We start from the raw sequence: 27980 nt of genomic DNA on the forward strand, positions 1-27980 counted from the left end.
CTCCTCAGCCTCTCTCTTTATATAAACATGTTAAAGTAACTGATAGAAACACAAACTACAGAACATATATATATATATTTATATATTTTATTTATTTATAATATCTATTTATAAATGACATTCAAAGAAAGAAGACAATCCATTATTAAAGCAAAAATTCACACATGACCAACACACATTATTTTACTTCACCCATTTTTATCATAATCTTTGTATTTCACACAGATTTAGCCATCACACCGATAAATCATAAATAGTACAGCATATCTGTCAATGCACTTCATGCAAAGGAAGGCCCAAAATGCAACGCTTCGATCATTGTCCATTACATTCACACACAATATTACATGTGATACACATCACATTTACATCAATTTCTTTACATAATTTCTTCCAAATTACTTATATCAAATGATCATTTAGGAGAATGGAAAATAATATACATGGTATTCCCAATGCCCTGTGTCAGATTACTTACTCTACATCATGTGGATCAGTGATCAACTTTTGAACATCAATTATTTACAAAGGCAGGGTGGAGTTCCATAAAGCTGTTTTAAAGTAATGCACAACTTAACGCCCAACTTTACTCACAACTTTATGCACAATTTTATGCATGACTGTAACATGTTCTTAGATGCTAAGTCACCTACATAGGGATATATCATCTAGCACAAAAAAGGGTCAACAGATGTACCGAAAGTCATGCATAACTTACAAAAACCTTCATGAAATGTCCCCCAAGATATATATATAAATATGTCAAGTTAAAGTACATGTAATGTATTTCAGAATATTTTAAAGGTGCAAAAAGTCTTTCTTAAAGAAACATTTTTTTTTCAAGGTGATTTAGTGTTTTTTAAATGCATGTACAAAGAAAATGAAGACCAGAAAGAAAATAGCATGCAGCCCAGTATTTATACATTATTCCAGTAAAAATATAAATAATATAATCTACCCAATATTCTACATCTAATTCATATTCCATTATCACAACAAATGTGAAGAGGTCTTCTTGACCTCATAATTAACATTTATAATGAAGAGTGTTAGTAATAACTCATACTCTTCAAAGAAATCAGGTTCTGTTCGTTCACAATCTTGCAATATGCATCAGTCATGACAATTATGAAAGAAATCCCATGCAGTGTTTGTGTTGTGACAATTCATAGTAATTAGACATAAAGAAAGAAATAAATGTTATTATATTGATTTCAATTTTGACAAATATACAAAAAATGCCAAAAAATATACAAAAAATTTGGTAATGGTTAAGAGTGCAAAGATTGACAAATGTGAAAAAAATTCAAAACCTGGATATTGCTACACATTTACACATAAACAGTCATCAAAATTATTTTTAACAATTATTTGTATTTTGTTCAAATACATAAAGACAGTTGATTCTTACTCGTTATAAGGAATAAAAAACTTTCATTTAAAAAAAAACTTAAATACAATGTTTTCTATTCATATTTCTTTCAAGTTTCCGGACGGATCAAGGCATCAAGCATATATGAATATTGCAAGTGGAAAATAATTGATGGCACTATTAACATTTATAAGCATTAGATACAACATTCAACAAATTTTTTAACACATCTGGTAAAAAACATGAACTTAATTACTTTATTTCTCATCTTAACTGGTCCTAATTTCTTCAATTTTTATAATACCATATCTTCTTGTATTATAAAAATGATTGAACAATCTAAAATGATTATAAACTCTTCAGTCTAGGTTCGCATAGTTCAGCCTCTCCCATGTTCTTGGGATCATTCATTGAAGCATCATCTATTTTAATTGAAATCATATTTGCAGAACAGGTTGTTTTTGTAAGTACATGAATAAAAATTGGATATGATATTTCCTCATATTACATCAATAGAATTTATGTTGTAATACATGTACATAAGCATTGACTTGGTTAAATGGGAAGTTCTGGAAGGAATAAGACCTGCATAAAGATTTGTAAGAAAGCACAATATTCATGACGATGAACCCTGCATAAAAAATGGAAGAACCCTGATAATGGTGGATGCAAAAAATAGAATACCATTAACCTGCAGAATACTGATTCTTTTATTTTACATAGGCTTCTACAGAGAAGACGGTGTCCTATTCCCACTGATTGAGTATAATGTGTCCTAGTTCAGCTTACTATTATCCTATCTTTAGAATGGCTACCCGGATCAGGTGCTTGAGCATTTACGAAATTCCTTCCCATGGGTACGAATTCATATACACTTGGGTGGAGAGTGGCAAATAAAACTTTTGGCTGAGGGAAGTTGCATTCCACCATGCTCAATGTTTCTATTGTTCTCTATGCTGCACTACCACCCTAATTGACACGTGGTAAACACATTGGCCCATATTCTGAAGTCAGGTTTAACTTAGACCATGGTCTAACTCTGTGCTATAATCATGGGAAGCCAAAAGTGTCAAAATCTGTATCTTTCTTTTATTACTGTGCTCTTTCCTGATTCATCAATGGTGAATACGATCATCTATTTATACTTCCTAGACAATTATGAATGATTTGACAGCCAAATGAGCTGAAATATGATATCACTACTGTTAGTGATTTATGTAACAATTGTCCATACTTTAAGCACAACTTTAAACCTGAGTTAAACCCAACTTCATAATACGGGCAAAAATGTACACTTCGATGACAACACTATATCTTGCGCTACCCGTTTATATGATGGAAGAACCCACAAGCATCATAGGTAAACAGCTGGGGAAGACCTTACCATTGTTCCTGGAAGGGGTGTCTTAATCACTTGAATGTGATAAAGTATGAATGAATACATGGACCTTTTGACAGGTAAAACATAACATGCACACTCAGGTGACAAAAATGATATCTTACACCACCCTTTTATATGATGGAAGAACCCATAAGCATCATAGGTAGACTGCAGAAGAAGACCATACCATTGTTCTTGGGAGGGATGATTTGTCCACTTGCATCTGAGGAAGTACATGGACCTTTTGACTGGTTATGTTCACTGTGGAGACACTACCACATCTTGCACTAACCTTCTTAATAATGGAAGAACCCATAAGCATCATAGGTAAACTGCAAGAGAAGACCATACCATTGTTCTTGGAAGGGATGCTTTGTTCACTTGAACGTGAGGAAGTATGGAATAAAGACCAGGTATTCTACCTTGTCAATGGACAACGATCCATTCTGAGGGGAAAATGAACAAATGGAAAAAATACATTACAATACTTAAATATTATTAAATATACATATAAAAATTATAAGCTGATTTATTGTTTGATTGTGGAAAATGTGGTATTCAATGGTGTGGGAATTTGCACGAGATGTGATGTATTTTCAATGTTTTATAAAAATATTTATTTTTCACAAACTACATATACACTTAAGATTTCACAATTTTTTCAAATGCTTAAAAACATTTAGGTAAGAATTGTATACTTAGGCAGTTAGGCACACATTATAATAGATAAATGACTTTGTAATCATTAATGTTGCAATCCTTCATTTTCAGATGGGATACATTGGTGTATAGTACACTACACCCAAAACAATATTGCTATGGGAACAATATTGTCAAATCAATACATTCCAAGATGTCCAAACTAATGGGCATACTACCCAGAATACATCTTCAAAGCTCATTTGCTCTATCATCCCCAATGCCATAATCATCACCACCACCACCACCACCAATCATGTTCATCATCATTTTCATCATCATCACCATCATCATCACCATCACCCCCATCATCATCATCACACTCATTCTAGAGCTCTAGGTTACCTTGTTAATGGTTGATAAGATATCACTGAAAAGCCTGGAGTTAAAGGTTAGATCCTTATTCAGTAACGTTCCTAGTAACTCCTTGAAGGAGTCTAGGCTGATGCAACCAGTCTGCTGCCTGTCCACAGTAGAAAACATCACCTGCAAATTAATAAGGTAAAAGTGAAACTTGGCCAGTGAATATAAACATGCAAAGGATGATATTTTTTACTTTCAACGTCATGAATAAAGGCCAGGGATGGAGTTAAGGCTGGTTGTTCTGAGACACAAGGGCACTGGAGGAACCCCTCTGCCTAAGACTTTGTACACAAGAGTTGGGCCGAGTTCAAGCCGGCCCGCCTCGGTCCCTGATGAAGGCCACTAAAAACTTTACAATCAGGGGCCTGTTTCATAAAGACTTTAAACCATTGTAAATATGTCATTATTGTAACTTCCATGGAATCCTCGATTGCGATTGGCTGCAGAGCCTGTTCCCATGGTAGTTGCCATAATGGCAAAGTTATGATGGTTGTAACTCTTTATGAAACATTTCCCAGATTGAAAACTTACTTCAAATGAAAATGTAGTATCAGTTATATTCGCACTGTTTCAGAATTAATGCCAGTTTATCAACGAGTAATTATGTCTTTACTTTTGGTGGCAGCGGTGGGATGTTTAAACACATTACTGGGCCCCTACGATTAATTGCATTGGTTACTGTGTATTATCTATCATAAAAATCATAAACATGATCAATCACTGAGCTTATCTTATAGGGCCCTGATATAACTTAAATTTAAGAGAGACAAGAGAGAGGGCAATGAGGGTGGGGGGGGGGGGGGTGAGAGAGATGGGAGGGGAGAGAGAAGGGGGTGAGAAAGAGATAGATAGGGGGAGGAGTAATTTCAGAGGGAGGTAGAAGGAAAAGAACCAGAGTGTTTTCTTTTTGTTCAATTAAAGATTAACAATACAAGTGCTTAAACTGCTTTCCTTCAAACATGTGATTCTTCTTACCCCCCCCCCCCCTGTATCCCCTCTCCTTTTGTGACCCTCTCTCTACAATATGTAGAGCATTGCAGCCCAGTGGATTGTGTCTGGATGTTGAAACAGAGGGTCACAGGTTCGAAATCCTAGCCATGGCATAATTTCCTTCAGCAAAAAATTATTCCACATTATGCTGCTCTCGAGCCAGGTGAGGTGATTGGGTACCTTGAACACACCAAGCACTGCTAATTAAGTTGTGGCTAGAGCGAAAGCCAGGGTATTAATAGTTGCACTCTATATCATTTGGCAAAAAGCTATCCAGCTATCATTATTCCTAGTATTACTATATATAATACTGGGGTAGCAATCTACCTCTACTTACCACAAACTGAGTAATGTTTTGTTGAAGCATGGATTGGTTGATCTTCTCAAATGCGTCCCTCACTGGACCGGTCAGCTTGGCTAGTCTCTCACAAAGGCAACTTATCGTAACAAACTCTTCTAAACCAAAGAATGTACTTGCACTGACCAGCTCATAAGCCTGTACAAAAAAAGTGTAGAGCAGAGTATATTGATATGAAATTTCAGATTTAGGTTTGAAATTGTAATAACTTTGATTCAAAGTTTGATTGTACATTTATATGTAACAACTACAAAATGACTACACATTTACAGCTGCTGTTACTACTACTCTTACTACTACAACAACAACTACTATCACTTCTACTTCTTCTTCTTCTGCTACAATTACTACTTCTACTACTACTACTACTACTACTACTACTACTACTCCTCCTCCTCCTCCTCCTCCTCCTCCTCCTCCTCCTCCTCCTCCTCCTCCTCCTCCTCCTCCTCCTCCTCCTCCTCCTCCTCCTCCTCCTCCTCCTCCTCCTCCTCCTCCTCCTCCTCCTCCTCCTCCTCCTACTACTACTACTACTACTACTACTCCTCCTCCTCCTCCTCCTCCTCCTCCTCCTACTACTACTACTACTACTACTACTACTACTACTACTACTACTACTACTACTACTACTACTACTACCACCACCACCACCACCACCACCACCACCACCACCACCACCACCACCACCACCACCACTACCACTACCACTACCACTACCACTACCCCTACTACTACTACTATTGCTACTACTACTTCTACTTCTACTTCTACTACTACTACTACTACTACTACTACTACTACTACTACTACCCCTAATCCTACTACTACTACTACTACTATTACTTCTACTATTACCTCCAATTTTTCTAGTACTACTACTTTTGCTACTTCTATCATCTGCTTTTACTACTTCTTCTAGTTTTATTTTAAATTCTGAAGAAGAAATTCAATGAAGGGTGTGTGCATTTGTGTTCTTATTTGAAATTGCTCTTGAATCTACGATCATTGTATAAAATCAGTGGATTTGATTGTTTTACCTCCTTGATATATCTCTGTTGAGCTCTGGATAAATTATCTGGAAATGTTGTCTCTAGCTCTTTGAAGGTGATGTGCCTAAAAGTAAGAATGTAAGATACAAACATATACAAATATGTCAAAATCTATCAAGCATTAGATTTTTTTTGTATTAAAAAGGTCTAAATTATTGCTCACTCACTTTGCTTGCTTGCATCTTTTTACAACTTTTTTTGGCTCATAACGCCAATGATGGTAACCTGCATGTAAAGTAATTGGATGTATACTATTCTTTCTAAGCATTTCTTAAAAACAGTTCCGTCAGCAGAATTCTCTTGGTTATTTTTTATCATCTTAAAGCAATTCAATACAGAATTGCCAATTATCTGATTCTTTTATTTTTATTCTTTTTGTTTGAAAACACTGGAAATAATAGTATGTGTCCTTTTCAAATCTGAATTACAGGGACAGTAACAATAGTAACACCAAGCAATAAAACACCATTTTAATTAGTGTTAGAAAAGTGTTTGGAAGAGACAAACAAGTGGAATGCCTCTGGCCGTCTCACCTGCATTAGCGATTCAATATAGCAGCAGTGATGATTTTGAAAACTACTATAACTCGCACAAGATGTTCAGTGATACTTGGTTACTCTTATTTCCACGTTTTATAAACTAGACCAATACACTTATAGAGATATGATGGCAATTCAACAAATACCCCCAACGTGGCCAAAGTTCTTTGACCTTACATGACCTTTGACCTTGACCATGTGACCTGAAACTCGCACAGGATGTTCAGTGATACTTGATTACTATTATGTCCAAGTTTTATGAACTAGACCAACACACTTTCAAATTTATGGCTGTAATTCAACAAATACCCCAATTTGGCCAAAGTTCATTGACCCTAAATGACCTTTGACCTTGATCGTGTGACCTGAAACTTGCACAGGATGTTCGGTAATACTTGATTACTATCATGTCCAAGTTTCATGAATCAGATCCATAAACTATCAAAGTTATGATGGTAATTCAACAGATACCCCCAATTCGGCCAAAGTTCATTGACCCTAAATGACCTTTGACCTTGGTCATGTGACGTGAAACTCATGCAGGATGTTCAGTGATACTTGATTAACCTTATGTATAAGTTTCATGAACTAGGTCCATATATTTTCTAAGTTATGATGACATTTCAAAAACTTAACCTTAGGTTAAGATTTTGATGTTGATTCCCCCAACATGGTCTAAGTTCATTGACCCTAAATGACCTTTGACCTTGGTCATGTGACATGAAACTCAGGCAGGATGTCCAGTAATACTTGATTAACCTTATGGCCAAGTTTCATGAACTAGGTCCATATACTTTCTAAGTTATACTGTCATTTCAAAAACTTAACCTAAGGTTAAGATTTGGTGTTGACGCCGCCGCCGCCGCCGCCGCCGCCGCCGCCGTCGCCGTCGGAAAAGCGGCGCCTATAGTCTCACTCTGCTATGCAGGTGAGACAAAAATATGACTTTGATTAAAAGTTGTAAAGATAATAGAGTATTAAACTTCAATATTTAATAAATTCAATAAAGAGAGTAAACAAAATAAGCTTTTGAACATTTGTTGTTAGAGCATGCATTTCTTCTCTATTTTCCAAGAGTTCATAAGAGCAAAGATTAATTGGCAAAGAAATGGAATATAAAAAAGGACACCAAAATTAAAATCAAGAAACAATTCCATCTTCAAATTTCATTCACGTTAGATCAGTTGTCATTCAGACATCAAACAAAGTCAATGAAATGATCACAGATAGAGTTATCCTGACAGTTAATAGAACATTACCAGGAAAAGTTTCAATCAACTGTTACAGAAGTTTAGTCAGTGTTACTTTGAGTCACATTGGTGGCAGGGGCGGTGCCAGGATTTTTATATACATGTAGGGGGGAGGGGCAGTCCAATTTAATGGTGAAGTCAATTTTTCTAAATTAAATAATAGGGGTATTATAGATTCAAACAACCCAAAACTATCTTTTCTGTGCTTTTCTCTTATTTTTGTTTTCTATCTTTTTCTTCTCTTTTCTCTTTTTCTTGTTCCTGTGGCGCCGCCCCCTGAAATGAATTATACAACAAGTTTAGCCAGTGTTACTTTTAGCACGTTACTCGAAACAAAATTATCAAACTCTTAAAAATTGGATCATTTAGCAAAGCAGAAATCATGACACCAATTAAAGGATGTGGATTGTTTACCGTTCCTTCAACTTCACATCGGCATTAAACCTGGGAGAGATTTTTCAGAAAGCAAAGACAGTGATTGGCAAGAAGTAGAACTTTGCAAGTAAGTATATATTACAATTAATTAAATATACATAACAGTATAATCTGATATGATCTACCATGACCGCTCCCAAATAATTGCATTTAGTGACCTTGTTAAGAGCATACCAATTTTCTCCAAGTTTTATTTAAATTTATTTTATGGGATTTTAGTGTTTTAAACAACTTGATTTAAAACTTTACACCACATGTTTAAAACTTTAACCTAAAACCTCAAAGGATAGTTGTTAGAGTACAACGTACATGTAATTTTACACATTTTTCAGTGTATTTTCAATGGACTGAGGGTGAAGCACTGGGCTTTGAACATTACTATGGCAGGACCTAACTGCAAGATAAATTATCTGTGCCCCGTCTTACAAAGAGTTACGATTGATCCAATCAATCGTAACTCTATGGAAATCCATCTGCGCCATAATTTTTTTCTACAGGAAATTTGCAAAATGTCCTTTTTAAACAAAGGGGAACACACCAAATTGTCAAGAAATCAATGAATTTATGGATATACTCTCAAACCTGGAAAATATTTTGAACAAACATGCATTTTATATGTTGACTTTGCTGGCTTTCCATAGTTGCGATTGGCGGGATCAATCACAACTCTTTGTAAGACGGGCCCCTAACAAGTCCTGAAATGAAACCATCCCTTGACACCTTGTCAGATGACAGATTTTGATGCAATACTCTTCGGCTTACCCATCTTTATCCGAGTCTAGCTTGGTGAACTTGAGAGCCAGCTCGTCTCGTTTCTCCGCAGTGATGTTAAGATGAAGGTCAGCAGACATCAGGGGATTCGGTGAGGGGGGCTTAGGGGTGTAAGGCTCCTCAAGGACCGGTCCTACAGGGGCGCAGCTTTCGTCCACAGGCTCATCAATGTCCATCTCAGAATCAGGGCGTGGCAAGCTGGCATAACAAAAAAGAATGAACAAATTAATGTAAATGTTATTTTAAACCTTCCATGTAGGTAGTTCCCTGTATATGATTTTGTTTCATGATATCAAGTTCCCAAGAATAATCAATTTCTTTCTCATTCTACCCTCTTAATCCAGAGTACAAAGAGACTTATAATTTATAAAAAAATATTTTTACCATTGTCATTATTATCTCCATTTATATTATTTCAATTGCTAATGAATAATAATCATCATTAATAACATAACTTTGCATGATGTGTGGGTTGTTACACAACAGAGGGAAGTGTGAACAACTTAATTTCATCCTTAATGTGAACGCATGATGAACGTATGTGAAAGCATGATCTGACAACGCAGTGACATGAGTTAAAGTACAACTTATAGTCACACTTGTCTAGTGAAACATTGGCCCCTATTGTAAGAATTGTATAAATAGATAGGCTTTATGAATATCCCCACTTTTTCAATAAACATGTAAAACAATATGAAAATGATCATCAAATTGTGATTTTCTTTTGCTTTAATTGCATGTTGAGCCCCTTACTTTCCGTTGAGCACACCCTCCCCCTCAAATAGTTCTGACGCCTCCTGGACATGTCTAGACAAACTTTGATTTCTCGATTATCTCTGATGATGTTAGCCTCTTCATGATTTGAACTGACGACCCTGTTATTAAGAGACAGGTGCTTCAACCACTACACCATGACTCCTCTATAGGTTGCACGCACCTAATATCATTGGTGGCATCATCAGGTTGGTCTAATGTGATCTCCTCCAGGCCACTGACCGATTCTTCAGGAGCTCTCTCTTCCGTTTCCATCCTCTCCTCATCTCCCTCCTCACTCCTGCCTTCATTTTCACCTTCAATGCTGTTGAAATGTAAAGTTCAGTCTTGGTCAAGATTATAAATATAAATTGGTTCAAGGGTGTACTTTCTACAGACTTGCTTGCACAATAAGAAAGCAGTTTGAAAAAGTATTTGAATTTCATTTCCATTATACTAGCGCTTTGCAACTTTTGAAAAGCACTTTATAAAAATTGATTGTCATAATACTATATTCTGTTTCCAAAATATGAAACATCTAATTGGCAGGGTAATAATTAAATGCCTTAATTGTTTAGTCAAAATGGAATTTGGTGCTGTATAAATCACTATTATTACTACAGTGCGTATAAAAAAAACGGGACAGTTTTGAAAAGTCTATAAAAAATTTGTTTCAAATTTTGATATCTATATTTTGATGTTAATAGATGCTCTGAAATCTTATCTTTGAAATGCAATTTAAGAAAATAAATTTTGTTCATGCTTGAGCGAACACGGGACGCTATTGTCGGGGGTTCAAAAAGAGGCTTGCGCCAGAATGGCAGAATATGATGATCAGACTTCTTGCTAATCAGCAGACTTCCTCTTAACCTTTTCATTATCTGTGCCATAATTTTAGAATTATGCTGTCAAATTTTATTTACACATTTATTTATTTACTTGAATTATTTTTTTTTAATTTAAACTTCTTTTACCTTTGAATTTTCCTTCATAAGTAAGAAAAGAAGGCTTTTTGTCAACCCAAGCAAGAAGATTTGCATTATTAATTGGGAAAAGTGGTAATTATTCAAATCCTTTTATTATGTGAAACAAATTACGTTATGGTACCTTTAAAAGACAATCCATTTTTCAAGGGGTTATTGATTCCTTGACCAAGTTTAATTATATGCTTGACAGGACAAACAGGAAGGGATTCATGTCTTTCAATGGCAATGGTGTATTGAGTCAACTTTGAAGGAGCTAGATATGACAGATCGGGTAAAATGTACTAAAAAGTTGTGAGCGAGCAAGCAAAAATTCCCACTTTTTTATTACAATATCCAATTTTGTGATAGATTTTGACATAATATTCAGAAAATAATATCATATTTTACTTTTTATCTTTCCTTTTATTTCCTTTCCACTTTTTTCTTGGCCCATGATTTTTTTAATTGAGGGGGGGGGGGCATCCCCGAGCCCCCGCCCATCTGTTCTAAAGGCACCATAACCTTTGTAGCACACAATAAAAGGATTTGAAAAAAAAAAAATACACGCTCTCCCATACTTCGGTTGAAAAAAAATTGTTTTTGCTTAAAGGAATATTCAAAACTAAAAGAGAACATATTAAAAAGAAACATCAACAGAACAATTCATTCAAATAAACAAAAGATTTGAAAATAAATTTTGACCGCATAATTTGAAAATTATGGCAAAGATAATGAAAAGGTTAAGAGGAAGTTTGCTGATTAGTAAGAAGTCCAATCATCATATCTATCATTTTATGACATTTTGGCGCAAGCCTCCTTTTTAACCCCAGACAAAAACATTCCGTGTTTGCTCAAGCATGAATGAAACTAAATTCTTTTAATGGCATTTGAAAGATAAGACTTCAGAGCACCTATTAACACCAAGATATAGAGATCATGATTTGAAACCAAAATTTTATAGACTTTTCAAATCTGTCCCGTTTTTTTTATACGCACTGTATAATTCACATTATATTAGTATTACTACTATTAATGATTATTATTATCATTACTGTTGTTATTATTATTATTATTATCATCATCATTATTAGTAGTAGTAGTAGTAGTATTATCATTATCACTATCATTATCATTGCTATTATTATTGGTGTTGTTGTTATTTTCATTATGATTATTATTCTGACCTTTCTGTTACTATATCCTCCATTTGTCCTCCACTTGGTAAACGTCTCCTCTGTTGGCAAGATCCTTCTTTTGTCGCTCTCTCAAGTTTCTGTGCACCCCCACTTCCACCATGCGACCTCTGACCTCCTGATGATCTATATTCTGCTCTTGACCCACGAACAGTCGAACCGTCAGCCGTGCTCACACCGGAATCATCATGTCGCAGATCTCGCCGATTCATCTTTGGTTTAAAAGAAGTTCTATGAACGGTTGGAGGTACGTGTTGAGGATCGACATCTTGTTTTCGCTCTGTTCTTTGTCTCGCCCCTGAAGGCGCTGTAATACTTTGTTTTCGTGGTGCAGGTTCCTTAGCCGGCGGAGACTCTTTGTGGGTGGGTATCGAGGGAGGAGCAGAGTTTGGGAGGGAAGCCTCTTGCTTGATTCTTTCCTGCCATTTCTCCTTGCGAACATTTGTCCCATGGGAGCTATGAAGAGGAAAAAAGATAGATGATCAAGATTTTCAGAAATCTATTATGCCGTAAAACAGCGGAGGAAAAGGTAATAATGCAATCATACTGCACAAATTTTCCACGATGTTTTGCAGACTTACTCTACTGAATCACAAAATGGATGCTTTCTGTTGAATTATCGTTGAATATTTTTGAATAAATTTAAATTGGAATAAAGGAGATTGAGATAAAACACCAAATAATTTTGCAGAAATATACCCCAGACAAATCTAAACCAAAACTATACATGTAGAATGAAAATTTCAGAAACAAATGGTAGTAATTATACAAAAAGAGTTTACTGTTTTCCTTTTCCACTTATTCAATGGTAAAGAATCTATTTTGGTTATCATTCCCAGAGTGTCAAATCAGCTGATAAACTGAACAAGCAATATCAGGGATTTGCATCACAATTGGCTATCCATAGTTTCACTGAACCAGAAAAAAGTTTAGATTAACTTGATTTCAAAATATACCCCTCAAAAAATTCTGCAATTCAATTTTGAGGGATACATTTTTTGTTACTGAGGTATAAAAGATGAAACTGGTATCATTGAAAAGCTTAACTATTCCTCTTTACAATGATGTGACATCTGCTGTGATTATGTAATCATGGAATGTGCAGTTACCCTGAATATAGGGAAATGTCAAGTGGAATGTTGCAAATTGCATTGTTTTCTAACAGAGTCTCCATTTCTATAGAAATTTGAACATGCAGGCGGGTGACAGTGAATGTTTTGCAAAAGTGTCAGTGGGGAATAACAATTCAGTAACAATGAATCTAACATCTCATCTTTTTTTTAAATTCAACATCCTAAAACTTTTTGAAATGACAAGGCTCAACATTATTCCAAACACATTCAATCCATTGCGCAAATGAGAATACACAATGTGTGGATTTTTTAGGCATCAATGCATCAACATCTTTCAACTGGAAATTCACTGTTGGAAAGAACTAATTTTGCAACATTTCATTTTTGACATTGCTGCATATTTATCATGTCTGCGCATTCCATGATACCATTAGCATTACAAATGTCACATGATTGTAAAGAGGAATATTCATGCTTTCCAATGATACCACCTTTACATATGATGACACACTTAGAAATTTATCACCACTCAAACTTGAGTTGCAGAACTGATTACTTTACCTTGGAAAAGTGAGCCCTCTACCAAGAAACAGATCTTGGGCTTCCCTCGGAAGGACAGCATTCTTTACTTTATCATACTCTTCACGATAATCTAACCTGTAAACAAATATATATTGTTTGTTTATTTACAATATATTTCTCCTTTCAATATAAAACATATATATAAACATTTACAATGGAACATGTAAAAAAAAATAGAATAGAAACTGTTTTTAACAGCAGATCACTCAATATTGACAACGTCTTTGTATTCCACACAAGATATATGATAAATTACATTCATGTAAGATATACAGTATGTTACGGTACATCATATGATATACATTATAATTATGATGCACAGATAGATGACACAAGATATTCAGATATGAAACATGAATAATGGTATTTGCTGTATCATATGATATGAATTGAATTGAATTGAAGTTATTAGAACTTCACTGGCAATTGCCAGTATTTTGTTCATAACAAGAAGTACAAAATGATACAAGACAAATATACAATGCAAGGAATATAAGCAAATAAACAAAAACAAAATAGTATTTCGTCAAAAAGAAAAAAAAGAAAGAAAAAAAAAAACAGAAACAACTTGTAAATTATATACAAATATACACAATAAACATAGGAATCATTCGGATAGATATTTTGACAATGAATATAGAGACTGATATCCTAGAAAAGATAAAGAAAACATAAAGAAAGTGAGAGAGGAAAGGGAAATAAAGAGGAAAGAAGTTCGAAAATGGAGAGAGCGGGAAAGAGAGGAAGAATGAGAAGAATAGCATTACATGTAAACTCATTGTGTAAAAATATTGCGAATATATTACTTCAAAGTGTTTTACCGGTTGATATTTTTAGTACTTAGAAATCACCCCTAATAGCAATAATGTTTTGGACAAAAGAACAAAACAATTTAATCAAGGCTTCAGTTTCCAATTTCATGATGTAGATGAAATTTTCCTGGCACTCCATTTCAGTAAACCTAATATTGAAGGTAATTATCTTTTCAAAAAAATCTTTACGCAAATCTTTATATTTGTTACATTTCATTATAATGTGGAACTCATCCCCGGCAAAATTCAAATTACAATTACAAACACCCGGATTATAGATAAAGTTGTATCGTCTTTTAGAGAGCTCTATATCACATCAGAATATCTACCTGAATATCTACCTTTTTACACTTTGTATCTGGAAGTGTGATGCATTCTCACCTTTAGGAAGATCTTAGTCAACCAAGTCATGACCTGGATGTACTTTGGTGACATATAAGCGGACTTTGTAACATTTATTTGCTGAATTTTCTTACCTGCTTCTGTGAGTTATCTTCAACCCAGTCCCAGCATATACCTTTTGGAGTAGGGTTTATCTTTGCTTCAAGCCTAAGCTTACCTGGGACCTAATCCAGCATTGATTTGAGGGGTCACTGTACTTCATCACTGACCTTTTGTGACATTGCCCTTTCATCCTGGATTATCTTTTGTATTGCATCGGATTAAACACTTGGAACCACCTCTCCACACAATGCCTGAAACACGCTCTGATGCCATACTAAAGAGCCAAGTAAAGGAGGTTCTAATGGATGATGAAGTTCTATCAACTATTAAAAGAACCATCTGTGAAGCAATGGATGTTAAACTCCAATCTTTGATTCTCAGACTGGATAAACAGGATGGTGTCATCATGGATCTTCAAAGTAAAATTGAAAACCTTGAGCATGATTTGAAGCATCTTCAGAAGCAGCGACAAACCTGTGAGGAAAGAAATGTGAAGTTACAGCACCAATTAAATGATCAGGAACAGTATTCCCGAAGAAACTGTGTACGCATCTTTGGAGTCCCTGAACAAGAAAAGGAAAATACAACTGAGATGGTACGTGAGATCGCCAGGAAACATCTTGGAGTCAATCTCAAGGAGGAGGATATTGACAGATGTCATCGAGTTCGCCGGCGTATGGGACCACCAGAAGGGTTGCCAAGGAAACCGCGTGCAATTATTGTTAAACTCATTTCATACCGACTGCGAAGACTACTGCTACAAAATAAGAAGAAACTAAAAGAAAGCAATACTGGCTTCAGCATCTTTGAGGACTTGACTGTTACTAACAGATCACTTCTGTGGGAAGCCCAACGAGCTTGCAGAAAATCTGAAAGTAAGATCCAATCGGCTTGGTCGATGGATGGACGCATACTTGTAGCGGTCAAAACTTCAGACAACAAATCGCTGAAGAGAGTGATACACTCTGTGAAAGACATTGATTATATATAATCTTTCGAATACATAAGAACGCTGAAGAACATATTTGTACTTTTTTGCATACCGTTGAAATGGTTGTAGAAGTTTTTCTTTCTGAAGTCGCCTGATTAGTCATGTATATTCTTCTGAGAATATAGTGTCACCATTTAATCATGTCATATTTTTGTAAATCTATAACTTTTTTCATTATATAATACATCCAAGGTTATTGACCTACATGTTTCATCTGCTTGTATTTTTCTCACTTTATATATTTGTACGTTACTCTGATATTTCTATGCCTACTTGTTGTATATTAATGTTTACTTTTTATGTTATATTTGATTTCCTAATTGTTATTTTTATTTTTGCTGTGTATGCTTTGAATGTTGATTGAAGTGTGAATGTGTACATGCAAATACAACTGTATGGATATTCTCCAACATATTTTTCCTTTCAATGAAGTAAATGATGAAGAGTTTAAATGTATATTTTCTGAAGTGCAATATGATACCGTTGATAATGATAATTTTGATATGTTCTCGACATATATTGATTCTGATGAAAGTGGAATACTTGATGATATTGATCCAGATAATAATTTTTTTACATTTGATAAACCTGTTAAATACTGGCTCCCTATTGATTTCAATGATAATTCAGATTTTACCACTGATGACAAACATAACTTTAGTATTCTCCATTTTAATTCCAGAAGTCTTAATAAAAATTATTTCGCTATTGATCAATTTCTTAATCAAATTAAGTTAAATTTTTCTATATATGGTTTTAGTGAAACCTGGATTAATGAAAATACTCCGTTATTATTTAATAGAGATAATTATACTTTTTATCATAATGACAGACAAGGTAGGAAAGGTGGGGGTGTTGCACTTTTGGTTAATAATTCACTTAATGTTAAAGTAAGGGAGGATATATCTTTACCAGAAACCATTTGTGAATCTCTTTTTATTGAAATTATTTCGGATAGTTCAAAAAATATTATTGTTGGTATTATATATAGAAACCCTAATAAACCCATTCTTGAATTTAATGAAAATTTTAATAGTTGTCTTGGAACAATATCCACAGAAAATAAATCTATTTTTTTAATGGGTGATTATAATGTAGATCTTCTTAAATATAATACTTGTCAACACATTAATGATTTTGTAAACATTATGTATAATAATTCTCTTCGTCCATTAATTGACAAACCAACAAGAATTTGTAAACGGTCTGTAACATTGATTGATAACATATTCACAAATGTAGTCGACAAAGATATTCATTCTGGTGTTTTTTATAGTGGAATAACTGATCATTTACCCATTTTCCAAATAACCAACCTTTCTATTAAATTATACAAAGAACCAACGTCTTTATTTTATGTAAAACTTACAGATCCATCAAGTTTAAGTTCATTTAAGAAAGATTTAGCTACTTTAGAATGGAACGAAGTATTCTCAGCATGTGATGTAGATAATGCATATAACTCCTTTATAAATTTATTTAAAACTACGTATAAACATAATTTTGCTCCCCGTAAAATAAAGAGAAAGAATACCCCACGAAAACCTTGGGTTACGCCTTCACTTCTAAAATGTATAAATAAAAGGCATAGATTATATAAAATATTTTGCAAAAAAAGAAATAATATCAGTGAAAATAAATATAAACATTATAGAAATAAATTGAACTCCATTTTACTGTCTGCGAGGAAAACCTATTTTAGTGATTTATTACAAAAGAATAGAAACAAGATGTCTAAAACCTGGGAAGTTATTAATAATCTATTAGGAAAGAAAAGAAAATGTCAATATCCTAGTTATTTTTTTAAAGAAGAAAGAAAGTTAACAGATCCTCAATCGATAGTAAATGAATTTAATTTATATTTTTCTAGCATTGCTGTCAAACTTAAATCTCAACATATTAAAAACCCTAAGTGCCATTTTAGTTCCTTTTTAAAAATCCCTTGCAATAATTCCATATTTTTTCACCCAACCAATGAATCAGAGGTTTTAAATATAGTTAAATGTATAAATTCTTCCAAAAGCCAAGATTTCGAAGGACTTACGCAATATACTATTAAACATGTTATCCATTTTATTGTTAAACCCATTGTACATATTTGTAATCTGTCCTTTTTATCTGGTAAGGTTCCTATGAACTTCAAAGTAGGAAAAATTATACCCATATTTAAGAAAGGGGATCCCCATATATTTTCTAACTATCGCCCTATAACTTTGCTCCCTTGTTTTTCTAAGATATTAGAAAAATTGATTTACAATAGGGTTTTTAATCATATAAATAAATATAATCTCCTTGATGACTCTCAGTACGGTTTTAGAAAACAATCCTCCTGTGCACATGCTTTAATTGACCTTCATGATTACACCCAAAATAAATTAACAAACAAAGTTCATACATTAGGCTTATTTCTTGATCTATCTAAAGCGTTTGATGTCATCAACCATGATATTCTCCTCTGTAAATTACATTTTTTTGGTATACGTGGTGTAGCCTTACAGTGGTTTAAGAATTATTTGAGTAATCGTTTCCATTTCACATGTTATAATAATTTTGTTTCCGATAGAAAGAGGATCCAGTGTGGAGTCCCACAGGGCTCTATACTGGGTCCTCTCCTTTTCTTGATCTATATAAATGATCTGAGCTCTTCTTCATCCTTTTTTCGTTTTATACTGTTTGCCGACGATACCAACTTAATTGCATGTCATAAAGATTTCAATAGATTAATATTACAGGTAAATAGAGAATTAGAAAATGTTATACAATGGTTTGATGCTAATGAATTAATCATAAACAATGACAAAACGTGTGTATTATATTTTAATAGAAAATCCCACCCATATAATTGTAAGGATATTAGAATACTTATAAACCATGTTAATTTGAATGTGTGTACTTCAGTTAAATTTTTAGGAATAATTCTTGATGATACTTTATCTTTCCAGGACCATCGTCAATATATTGCAAACAAAATATCTAAAAACATTGGTATCCTCCGTAAATTACGTATATCCCTACCTCAAAATGTATTATTTATGTTGTATAACTGTTTAATTTTACCATACTTATATTATTGTACCATCACCTGGGCAGCAGTGGGTAAAACTAAATTAGAATCTTTATACAAACTGCAAAAGAAAGCTCTTAGAATATGTACAAATTCTCATTTTCAAGCTCACTCTCGTCCTTTATTTTTTAGGTTACAAACACTTACGATTTATGATATATATACATTCCAAATTGCCATAATGATGTTTAATGTTAATAATAGTATTGCACCTAAAATAATTTGTCAAATGTTTACTCTTAATAAATCTATCCATTCCCATAATACCCGCTCATGTATAAAATACCATTACCCAAAGGTTTCGTCTCAGTCCTTACTCAACTCTCTTAGACACAACGGTCCCCGTATTTGGAACAATTTACCTAATAATTTTATGTCATGCACTACATTGTCATCTTTTAAGGTCTTATTGAAGAGACAGCTCGTCTCTTCCTATTCCTTGTAACTCTATTTTAAGTACCTATGTATCATGCGTGTGATGGTGTGTGTGTGTGTGTGATGGTGTGTGTGTGTTTATATTATATCGTAACATGTGTTTCTTTTCCCTGTTTTTGGGGACTATGACTCACAAGTTTTTTAAACTTTCATATTAGTCTCCAATTTCATTCATTAGATTAAATCTCGATTGTTGCATGTTACTTTGTATATATTTTTATGATTTTATGATTGAAATAAAATTGAAATTGAATTGAAAACAATCTTCACAAAATCTCAGGTTAGGTGGTATCTTCTCCGGTCTTTTGTACCTCCCTGTTTCTATTGGTAGATTATGAGCGCTCAGTCGGAGCTTGGTTATATTTTTTCTCAAATTGACATTGTGTATTGAATATAAATAATTTTCTTGTCTTATATTGAATTTGAATTGCCTAAAAGTTCTTAGTTTATTTCCTTCCCTAGTGTCCCTGTCGTTAAATAAATCCAATTCAAATTGTTCGTCAAATCTTCTTTCCAATTATGTTTTGCATATTGTAATAAATTCTTTTTGGGAAATTGGTATATTTTCTGGATCAAGTACGGGGGTGTCATTTTTCCGACAAATATCTAGTATGTTAAAAATATCCTGAATTGTCTTAAGCCAGCAATTGTTTCCGTTATTCAATAGACTTACATTTTCTACAAAAGCTTTGTAAACCAAACTATCTTCGTCCATATTACGTATTCGAATCCAATTTTTAAGTATATTTATGGCAATTTGGATGACTTTTGGATATCTACCGATTTCAGCTGTCGCTGCTAAATTACTGCATTCGCGGTTTACCCCAAGAATATATTTACAAAATTGAATGTGCACCTTTTCAGATTCGTGTTTAAAATATAGCCCTGTTTTCCCATCCATTAATTGTAGATTTTTTTCCATGTCTATTACATTAGTACCCCAAATTTCAGATCCATAAAGTAATATCGGTTGTATCGTTGCATCGAAAAGATGCAACAAGGTTTTAGTGCTAGGAGTATAGGAACCAAAAGATTTGTACAATTTGAACAATGCTCTTCTCGCTTTATCAGCTAAATCCCTTGCGGCCACTTTAAGTGATCCATTATTTGCAAAAACAATACCAAGATATTTCATTTCCCTTACAGTGCATAGTGTTTCTCCATTAATTTCAAATGAAACCCCTTCGTTCCATCTCCCTGATTTTGAGCACACCATAATCTTAGTCTTAGATACATTTATGTTTAACATCCAGGATTTACAGTATGCGGTGAATTTATCTAAACAGTGTTGCACACCTTTAGGGGATTTCGACACAATAACAAGATCATCAGCATACATTATACAATTTAGTTCTTTATCAAAAAGAGTTACTGGATCGCTTACTGATGTACATGTATCAAATATGTATAAAGCAAGTATAATACCAGAGGTTCAGGTGAAATTCTGGATTTTTAAATAAACTGTTGATCACTTACTTTTGTGACAAGCTATGAGAGTGACCTCCAATATGAAGGTCACTGTACTTTTGTCTGTGAACAGGATTGGCCAATCGTCTCTTTTGACCTCTGACCTTAAAGAGCCGCTCCTTCTCGGCAAGAAACTTCTCTGGTAAACTCTGTCCTCTGGCAAAAGAATTTCACAGAGAAAAATAATTTATTTAAATGGGCAATATTCCAAACTCAATTGGCTCTTGTTTTTCGAGTAAGAAAAATAATTTTTTTGTGTGTTGATTTAAGACTAAATATTTTATTATTTAAAAAGATGAATAGTGAATAATTTTCAATACTAAATAATTCATTATTAGAACAATAAATCATCAAACACATTGAGTAAAATTTCAAGGTAATATACAGTGCTCATTTTTATGCGGGTTTTTGCTCAGCGATGCGGAATGAATCTCACAACGAAGCAAATGCATTGAAAATGCAAGTCAAATCAAAATGAAGTCTTTGTCGAGGGACGGTGAATTGGAACAGCAGATTCATCTGACAGTTCAGAGCTGACAAAAAATTACAAATATGTCATTTGTCTAGATTAACAAACGCAACTGATGTTTTGATTCATCGTCCCTCGGCAAAGACTCCATCGTCATGAAGGGCTTTTGACAATAGATTCTCTATTTTTCAGAAAGTGTCTGCATAGCTACTGCAAAGACTCCCTGGTATTCACAGTTACTTACTCTACTGGTCTATCACTCTGTTCTACTTGTGACCACAAGAATGGTTCCGTATGAATAGCGACAGCTCTCTGTTTCTCAAGAGAGAATGGCGTTGATTTGATGGCAAGACGAGATGAATCTTTCTTCTTCTGAATCGATACAGACCTCATGATGGTTGAAGACCTAGAAATCAGCAAAATAATTTTTAAAAATCATTATTCGTTTATAAAGTGCTTTTTATGAGAGCAAATCATCATAATTCATAATTGATCATAATAATGACAATATTTAATAATAATGACAATAATAATAATACTGAAAATAATATAATAATAATAATGATAACAATGATAATAATTGTGATAATAATAATAATAATAATAATAATAATAGTAATAATGATAATGATCATCATCAGTGGCAGAATCAGGATTGACAAGTAGGGAGACTTCAAGTTTTTTCTCTAAATCATGTTTGACGAGCAAAAAATGAAAAAAAAATCTTCACCCTAATCAACTACCCACCTCTTTCTCTCTCTCTAAATGCCAGGGAAAAAAGGGACCAATTTTTAAAAGGCGGGTAATAAGTCATACAAAATAGGAAATGTTTGAATACTGTAAATTTTGAAGTGCAATGTTTCAAACCTTCCTGAAATGCCTAAGGTTTGATCATTGGAAATGTCCCCAATCAATCAATCAAGCAAGCAAGCAATCAATCAATCAATCAAGCAATCAATCAATCAATCAATCAATCAATCAAGCAAGCAAGCAATCAATCAATCAATCAATCAAGCAAGCAAGCAAGCAAGCAAGCAATCAATCAAGTACACCAACATGGGAATTGGTAATTATAATTTGGTGATTAGCTGGTATCATGGACCTCCTACATGTAGGCCCATACTGGTATGAATGGTTCAATCACAAATTCATTATTTCACCCCAAAAAAATCAATAAATAACCAGAACATACAAACATCAGCAACAATGTAGCAAATCTTATCAAAGAACTTGTTATACATGTACAAGCTAATTTCTGCTCTTTCCAAGTGATCTTGCTTGTGAGGCATATATCTGAGAAAAGTATTGATTTTTCTTAAAAGTGATAGCTTTATCTAGTCTGGTGGTTCAGACCTTGCAAACACCCAGATATGTTCTTGAAAAGGAAATACAATCACAGAAGGTGACTCGATACTTTACTTCAGTTCTCTACTGTGAAAGATGTGTACATGTAATTGTGATGAATTTTTATTTGAATTGAATACTTCTCAATCAATATTCATTTAAAGTAAGTTGAGTAGCAGGCCCATATACAATGTACAAGTTCTAGAAATAGGCCTGTATGTACTTATATGGACAAAGCTCAGGGGGCCCCATTTCATAAAGAGTTACAACTATTGTAACTTTGCCATTATGGCAACTACCATGGCAACCTTGATTTTGATTGGCTGCTGAGCCCTATTACTATGGTAGTTGCACTAATGGCAAGTTACAACAGTTGTAACTCTTTATGAAACGGGCCCCAGATCAACCTAACAAAATGGTTCAAAGTTTAGTTTAACAATCTTTATAAATAATTTGTAAAACAGAACTACATTTATAGAAATACTTTTATAATTGTAGATTTTATATCCTATTTCTTTCATGATCAGTGAATGATACAAGAAAATGGGACAATATATTCACATCAAAGCCTGATATCTGAGACTAATGACTAATTTGTCTTGGACCATTGGTTATTACATAATAACCAAACTAATGAATAGATGCAATGTTGAACAATTCTTTGTACTCATTGAGTATAAATAGAGGATACTCTTAGCAGTCAATATTTAATGCTATTGCATGACATAGATACAAGCAGTCTAGTGATGTTATATTAATAAAAGGGGAAACAGTTACAGTACAACTATGCATTATACCTTCAGTGTAAATTTCTTAATGACATGATCATAAACTGGTTTTGGTTGAGGATTCTGTCTGGTTGGTTGTTGGGTGGGTTTCATGGCAATTAGTGGGTTCACCTATGAATCAACTGGCACAATCCTGTATGCCACTGATGAAACACTACAAAACTAAAGGGGTACAAATGTGTAAAATTCTAACCTGAATTTTGATGTCTGATATGGTAGAGTATCTTTGACATTAAACCTTTCAGCCAATTGGTCTCGGTCTGGATCTGGTGGAGTTCCACAACGTTTGTAGTGAGTTTTCCTCACCTGGAAGAAAGAATTACAAGTTTAGAATTATTCACAAGAATAGAATTAAACTAGACACCTCAGTTTTCAATGCCTTGTTTTCATGACAACTTTTTTGCTTCAGTGTTCTAAATCTTATCTATGTTTTTGTGATGTACAGTTTGTTAAAGCTTTTAAATCACAATTTGCAAATAGTGAAAATCTGCGAAAAACATAGGTTTCTGTCAATAACACTTAGAAAAGACATGCTAAACACAGCACTGCTAACAGCTTTGATGAGCAGAAATTTTGCTAATGAAAGTTTTATATATTAATGGATTTTTCTCTTATTTTAAAATTTTCCAGGCTGCATTTTCATAATATAACCTATTGGCCTCAAAATTGAGTTGTCAATTTCATTCTGTAATAATGTACAATTGAACATAAATATAACAATAAACCAAAAAAAAACTAAATAAAGCGTGAGGGTGTAGCAACAATGATCAGCATTCTTAGTGTGGAAATAAGATGAAAAAGAAGTGAAATTGTAAAATGTCATGTAATTTTCGTAATTCAAATCCAATAAATAGGATTTTCTTAACAAAATTACATTCTTTTAATACTTTCACAACATTACAATGCTCATATCTGGTAAACCAGGCTAACCAAGTCAAAAGATATATTTCAAATCGACAGTGACCACATCACCAAAATAAATGCTGAAGAAAAAAAAACAATTCACTAAATATCCACGACATACGAAATCAAGTGAAGTGAACAAATAAAATAATGGATAGCCACTGAATGATAACTGCACAAATTATCAATTATCTCAAATGATAAAAAAACAAAAAAAAACATTTTTTTCTGAGAGAGACAGGAAATTTCAAAGCAGCAAAACTATGTCCGACATCAAGTTAGAAGAAAAATAAGAGAAACATGTACATGTATTATGAAAGTTTTTAAAAAATCAAGAATTTCAGAATCTCAGAATTACAAAAGTTGTGCGTTATATACAACAGGTTTATTATGTGATGTCACATGTGAGCAACTACCTACATGTCGTGTGAAATAAAGAGCATATTCTCAGAAAACTGAAAATGATTATCCTACATGCTTTGACAAAAACTTTTTCAGTTAAGTAATGAACCATCGTTTACAGAATGAGAATTTACAAACACATTATATCAGTGAAGTACGAGGGGGGGGGCTTGGAGGCCTTTCGCCCCCTCAATTTTTCATGACCAAGATAAAAAGAGAAAGGAAAGAAAAGGAAAGAGAGAAGGGTGAAATATGATACTATTTTCTGAACATTATGTCAATGACAAAATTATAAATTTTTTTAATTGTGAAATCTTTTTATAAATTTTGTCCAATATGCCATATCTCGCCCCCTCAATATTTTTGCTCATTACGCCAGTGCATCATATCATAGGGCAGCTGCTCGCATGTGACATCACAATATCTCATTTTAATAATTCATATAAGACACTGTTATAATCTGATACTTTTTTCCTCAAAGACCAAACCATTAGAAGAATTTTCTCTCATTTTCATCCTTGATGTCGGAGTGATCTCTCCCTTTAAAGACACATTTACCTGCTCGATGTGTAACTGACACATAACCTCATTCGGGCCATACTAAATTATGTAAGTCATGTTACAGGTCCAAGAAAAAAATGACAAAAGTACCATGTTAACAACTGAGCAAAAACTTGAATTTTTCAATCTAAATCACCAATTTAATTTTTTTTCAAACAGAATGGAATACATGCACTCAAACATATAGCATACACCATATTACTAAATATGTCAACTGTCCAGAGGTGGAGCAAGGGTCATAGGTGGGGGGGGGCTGGGCTGGGAGACTACAGCACCCCCCCCCCCTTTTTTTAAACCGTTTACAAGAAAGTAACAGTACCATTTGATTTGCAAATGATTTTCTGCATGGTCAGCCCCCAACCATTCTGCGGCCCCTTCCTAGAAGAACTTTATTTTGTTTTTTTTTCATTAATAAAACAGAAGCAGGGATTCATTTACATGCAGTTACACAAACTGTCACACTTTTCAATAAAACAATTTGATATTTAGATTATTCTAATATCTTCTAGATGTTTACACCATTTTAAAACAAATATCCATCACTTTTTTTAATTAAACAAGTGAAGACAAAATAGACGATCAAGTAATATAGTACCTATCATATTCATATCATGACAAGGATTTGTCACTAAAGATTCTTGGCTTTGATATACTTACAAAACATTCAGATTGATAATTTTTAACTTTAACTCAATTTCAGATAGGCCTACATTTAATTTTTTTTTTTTAATCTAGAATATCTCTGAATCGTAGTCACTTTTTAAACTGTAATTTCCAGCCATGGATGGTAATGATTTCAAAATGAGTCCAAACAGAATCCAATAAAATGACCACCAAAAATTTGAATGTGTAGGCCTATATAAAATATTCAAAAATAAATCCCATTTTATAGCTTATCATGTACACACTCTAAATTCGGAGCATGAAAAAAAAAAACATAATCTTAATCTCTAGTAATTTGCTAATATCAACCAGTAGAAAATAAGAATGAAAATGAAGAAAATCAAATTTGAAAAATCAAGCAGAAAGCTATGTACTAACCAATGGAAGGCTTGGCTTCAAAGCTTTATCATCTCCCCTTCCAGAGGGAGGAGGAGGAGGCAGCTCTTCTCTGGCGTGGAGAAGTCTCGGCAGCTCTATCGAAGCCTTGCTGTTGGATGAGAGAGATTCCATTTCCTTAGAAGGGGAGGACGGGGCATCGTCGGGGAGGGATGGAAGAGTTGCCCCTCCCCCTGTGATGAGTGGGAAAGTCTGCTTGTTGGGGTCAGAGGTCATTACATCGCTGGAATGACCTTTCATTGCTTTGTAATCACTTCAACTATAAAGAAAAAAAAAGAGTAAAATGATGAAAATGAGGGTTTAAACATTGTTTCATGTCTTTAAAATCACTTAAACGAGGGGAAACAGGAGTGTATGTATTTGGTTACATGGTAGACAACCTTATCAATGTACATGTATAATGAAAGCAAATTGCCTTACACAAGAAAAAGTAACTCACTGACACTCAATGTTAATGAATTCAACTGCAAAGTAAATTAAAACATAAGCTATATACTATATAAGCCTACACGTACTTGCAGAGTTTAAAACTCTAATAGAAAACAAGTATCAGAGAATAAAGGTAAATCGTCACAATCACCATTCACCACCACCACCACAATCATCACCATCATATACCATCATCATCGTCACCACCACCACCATCATCACCATCATATACCATCATCATCATCACCACCATCTTCACCACCACCACCATCATCACCATCATCACCACCATCACCATCATTATCATCATCACAATCATCATCATCACCCTCATCACCATCATCTTCATCATCATCACAATCATCATCATCATCATACCAACACCACCACCACCATCATTCATTCATCATCATCATCACCATCATCACATCATCATCACAACCACCATGATCATCACTCACCACTTTTATCAATCATTGCAATTCAACAATTTCATCAGGAGTATTTTAAATAGATCTAGGGCAGTATATCAAACATGCATTCTCATCTGTATCAATAATCCCCAACACAACCACCGCCATTTTACTATCTACCACAAATGAATGCAACCTCACGACCAACACCATCATCGCCGCATGAGTTTCTCAAAATTTAGGGAAAGTAAATTGCAAAATCAAAGCGAGTAGTAGAGTACAATTCGCGAAAACCACCCGTTGACCACAACAGAACAATCTTACTAAATTCTTGCGTACCTGATCAGTGGAAAGCCAGAAGGCAGCCAGTATTATTCACGAGCCAGAAATATTACGTTCCATCGCGCAATTGAAGTCCTTGTATGTCCATGGTACTTAACCTTCATGAACCATTAAAGTATCACTTATTAATCTGTAATTAATCAGTTCTCAAAGTGATCATTGTGGTGAACTTATAAGGACCTCGACAAACACTGAAATGTAAACAATTGTACGGGGGGTACATACACTTCTCAAACTTCTTCACATAGCCGCACGAACAGGTCACTTTTACGCACTACGCAAGC

The 27980-nt window shown here is 34.0% G+C and overlaps 1 protein-coding gene across 3 annotated transcripts; it reads right to left on the minus strand.

Annotated features, from left to right (window-relative positions):
• Positions 1-159: 159 nt before the first annotated feature.
• Positions 160-27980, minus strand: LOC129282924 (uncharacterized). Of its 3 annotated transcripts, none has more exons than XR_010296782.1 (14): positions 27694-27980; positions 26495-26771; positions 23781-23893; positions 21700-21861; positions 20996-21142; positions 13753-13848; positions 12110-12574; positions 10145-10285; positions 9199-9405; positions 6201-6276; positions 5143-5301; positions 3798-3938; positions 2652-3199; positions 160-2376 (listed from the first exon to the last, which is right to left on the minus strand). XR_010296782.1 is itself a non-coding variant. In XM_064114926.1 (14 exons), exons 2-14 carry the CDS (start codon positions 26750-26752, stop codon positions 3131-3133), a joined length of 2076 nt encoding a protein of 691 aa, XP_063970996.1. In that variant the 5' UTR covers positions 26753-26771; positions 27694-27938; the 3' UTR covers positions 841-3130. The 3 variants fall into 3 exon arrangements, 2 of the variants coding, with proteins under 2 accessions (XP_063970996.1, XP_063970997.1); XM_064114926.1 differs by adding an exon at positions 25451-25492 and having other exon boundaries at positions 841-3199; positions 27694-27938; XM_064114927.1 differs by having other exon boundaries at positions 841-3199; positions 27694-27972.

This window comes from Lytechinus pictus, unplaced genomic scaffold, assembly GCF_037042905.1.
Source record: "Lytechinus pictus isolate F3 Inbred unplaced genomic scaffold, Lp3.0 scaffold_20, whole genome shotgun sequence".
In the NCBI taxonomy this organism is placed as follows: Eukaryota; Metazoa; Echinodermata; class Echinoidea; order Temnopleuroida; family Toxopneustidae; genus Lytechinus; species Lytechinus pictus.

What these genes read in the sequence shown, in the direction of transcription:
- LOC129282924 (XM_064114926.1), bottom strand. Translation starts at nt 26,752, where the DNA reads ATGAAAGGTCATTCCAGCGATGTAATGACCTCTGACCCCAACAAGCAG. An exon ending in TATCAGACATCAAAATTCAG is followed by an intron (nt 21,862 to 23,780) that starts GTTAGAATTTTA and finishes GCTGATTTCTAG; the next exon opens with GTCTTCAACCATCATGAGGT. An exon ending in GATGCCACCAATGATATTAG is followed by an intron (nt 9,406 to 10,144) that starts GTGCGTGCAACC and finishes TTGTTATGCCAG; the next exon opens with CTTGCCACGCCCTGATTCTG.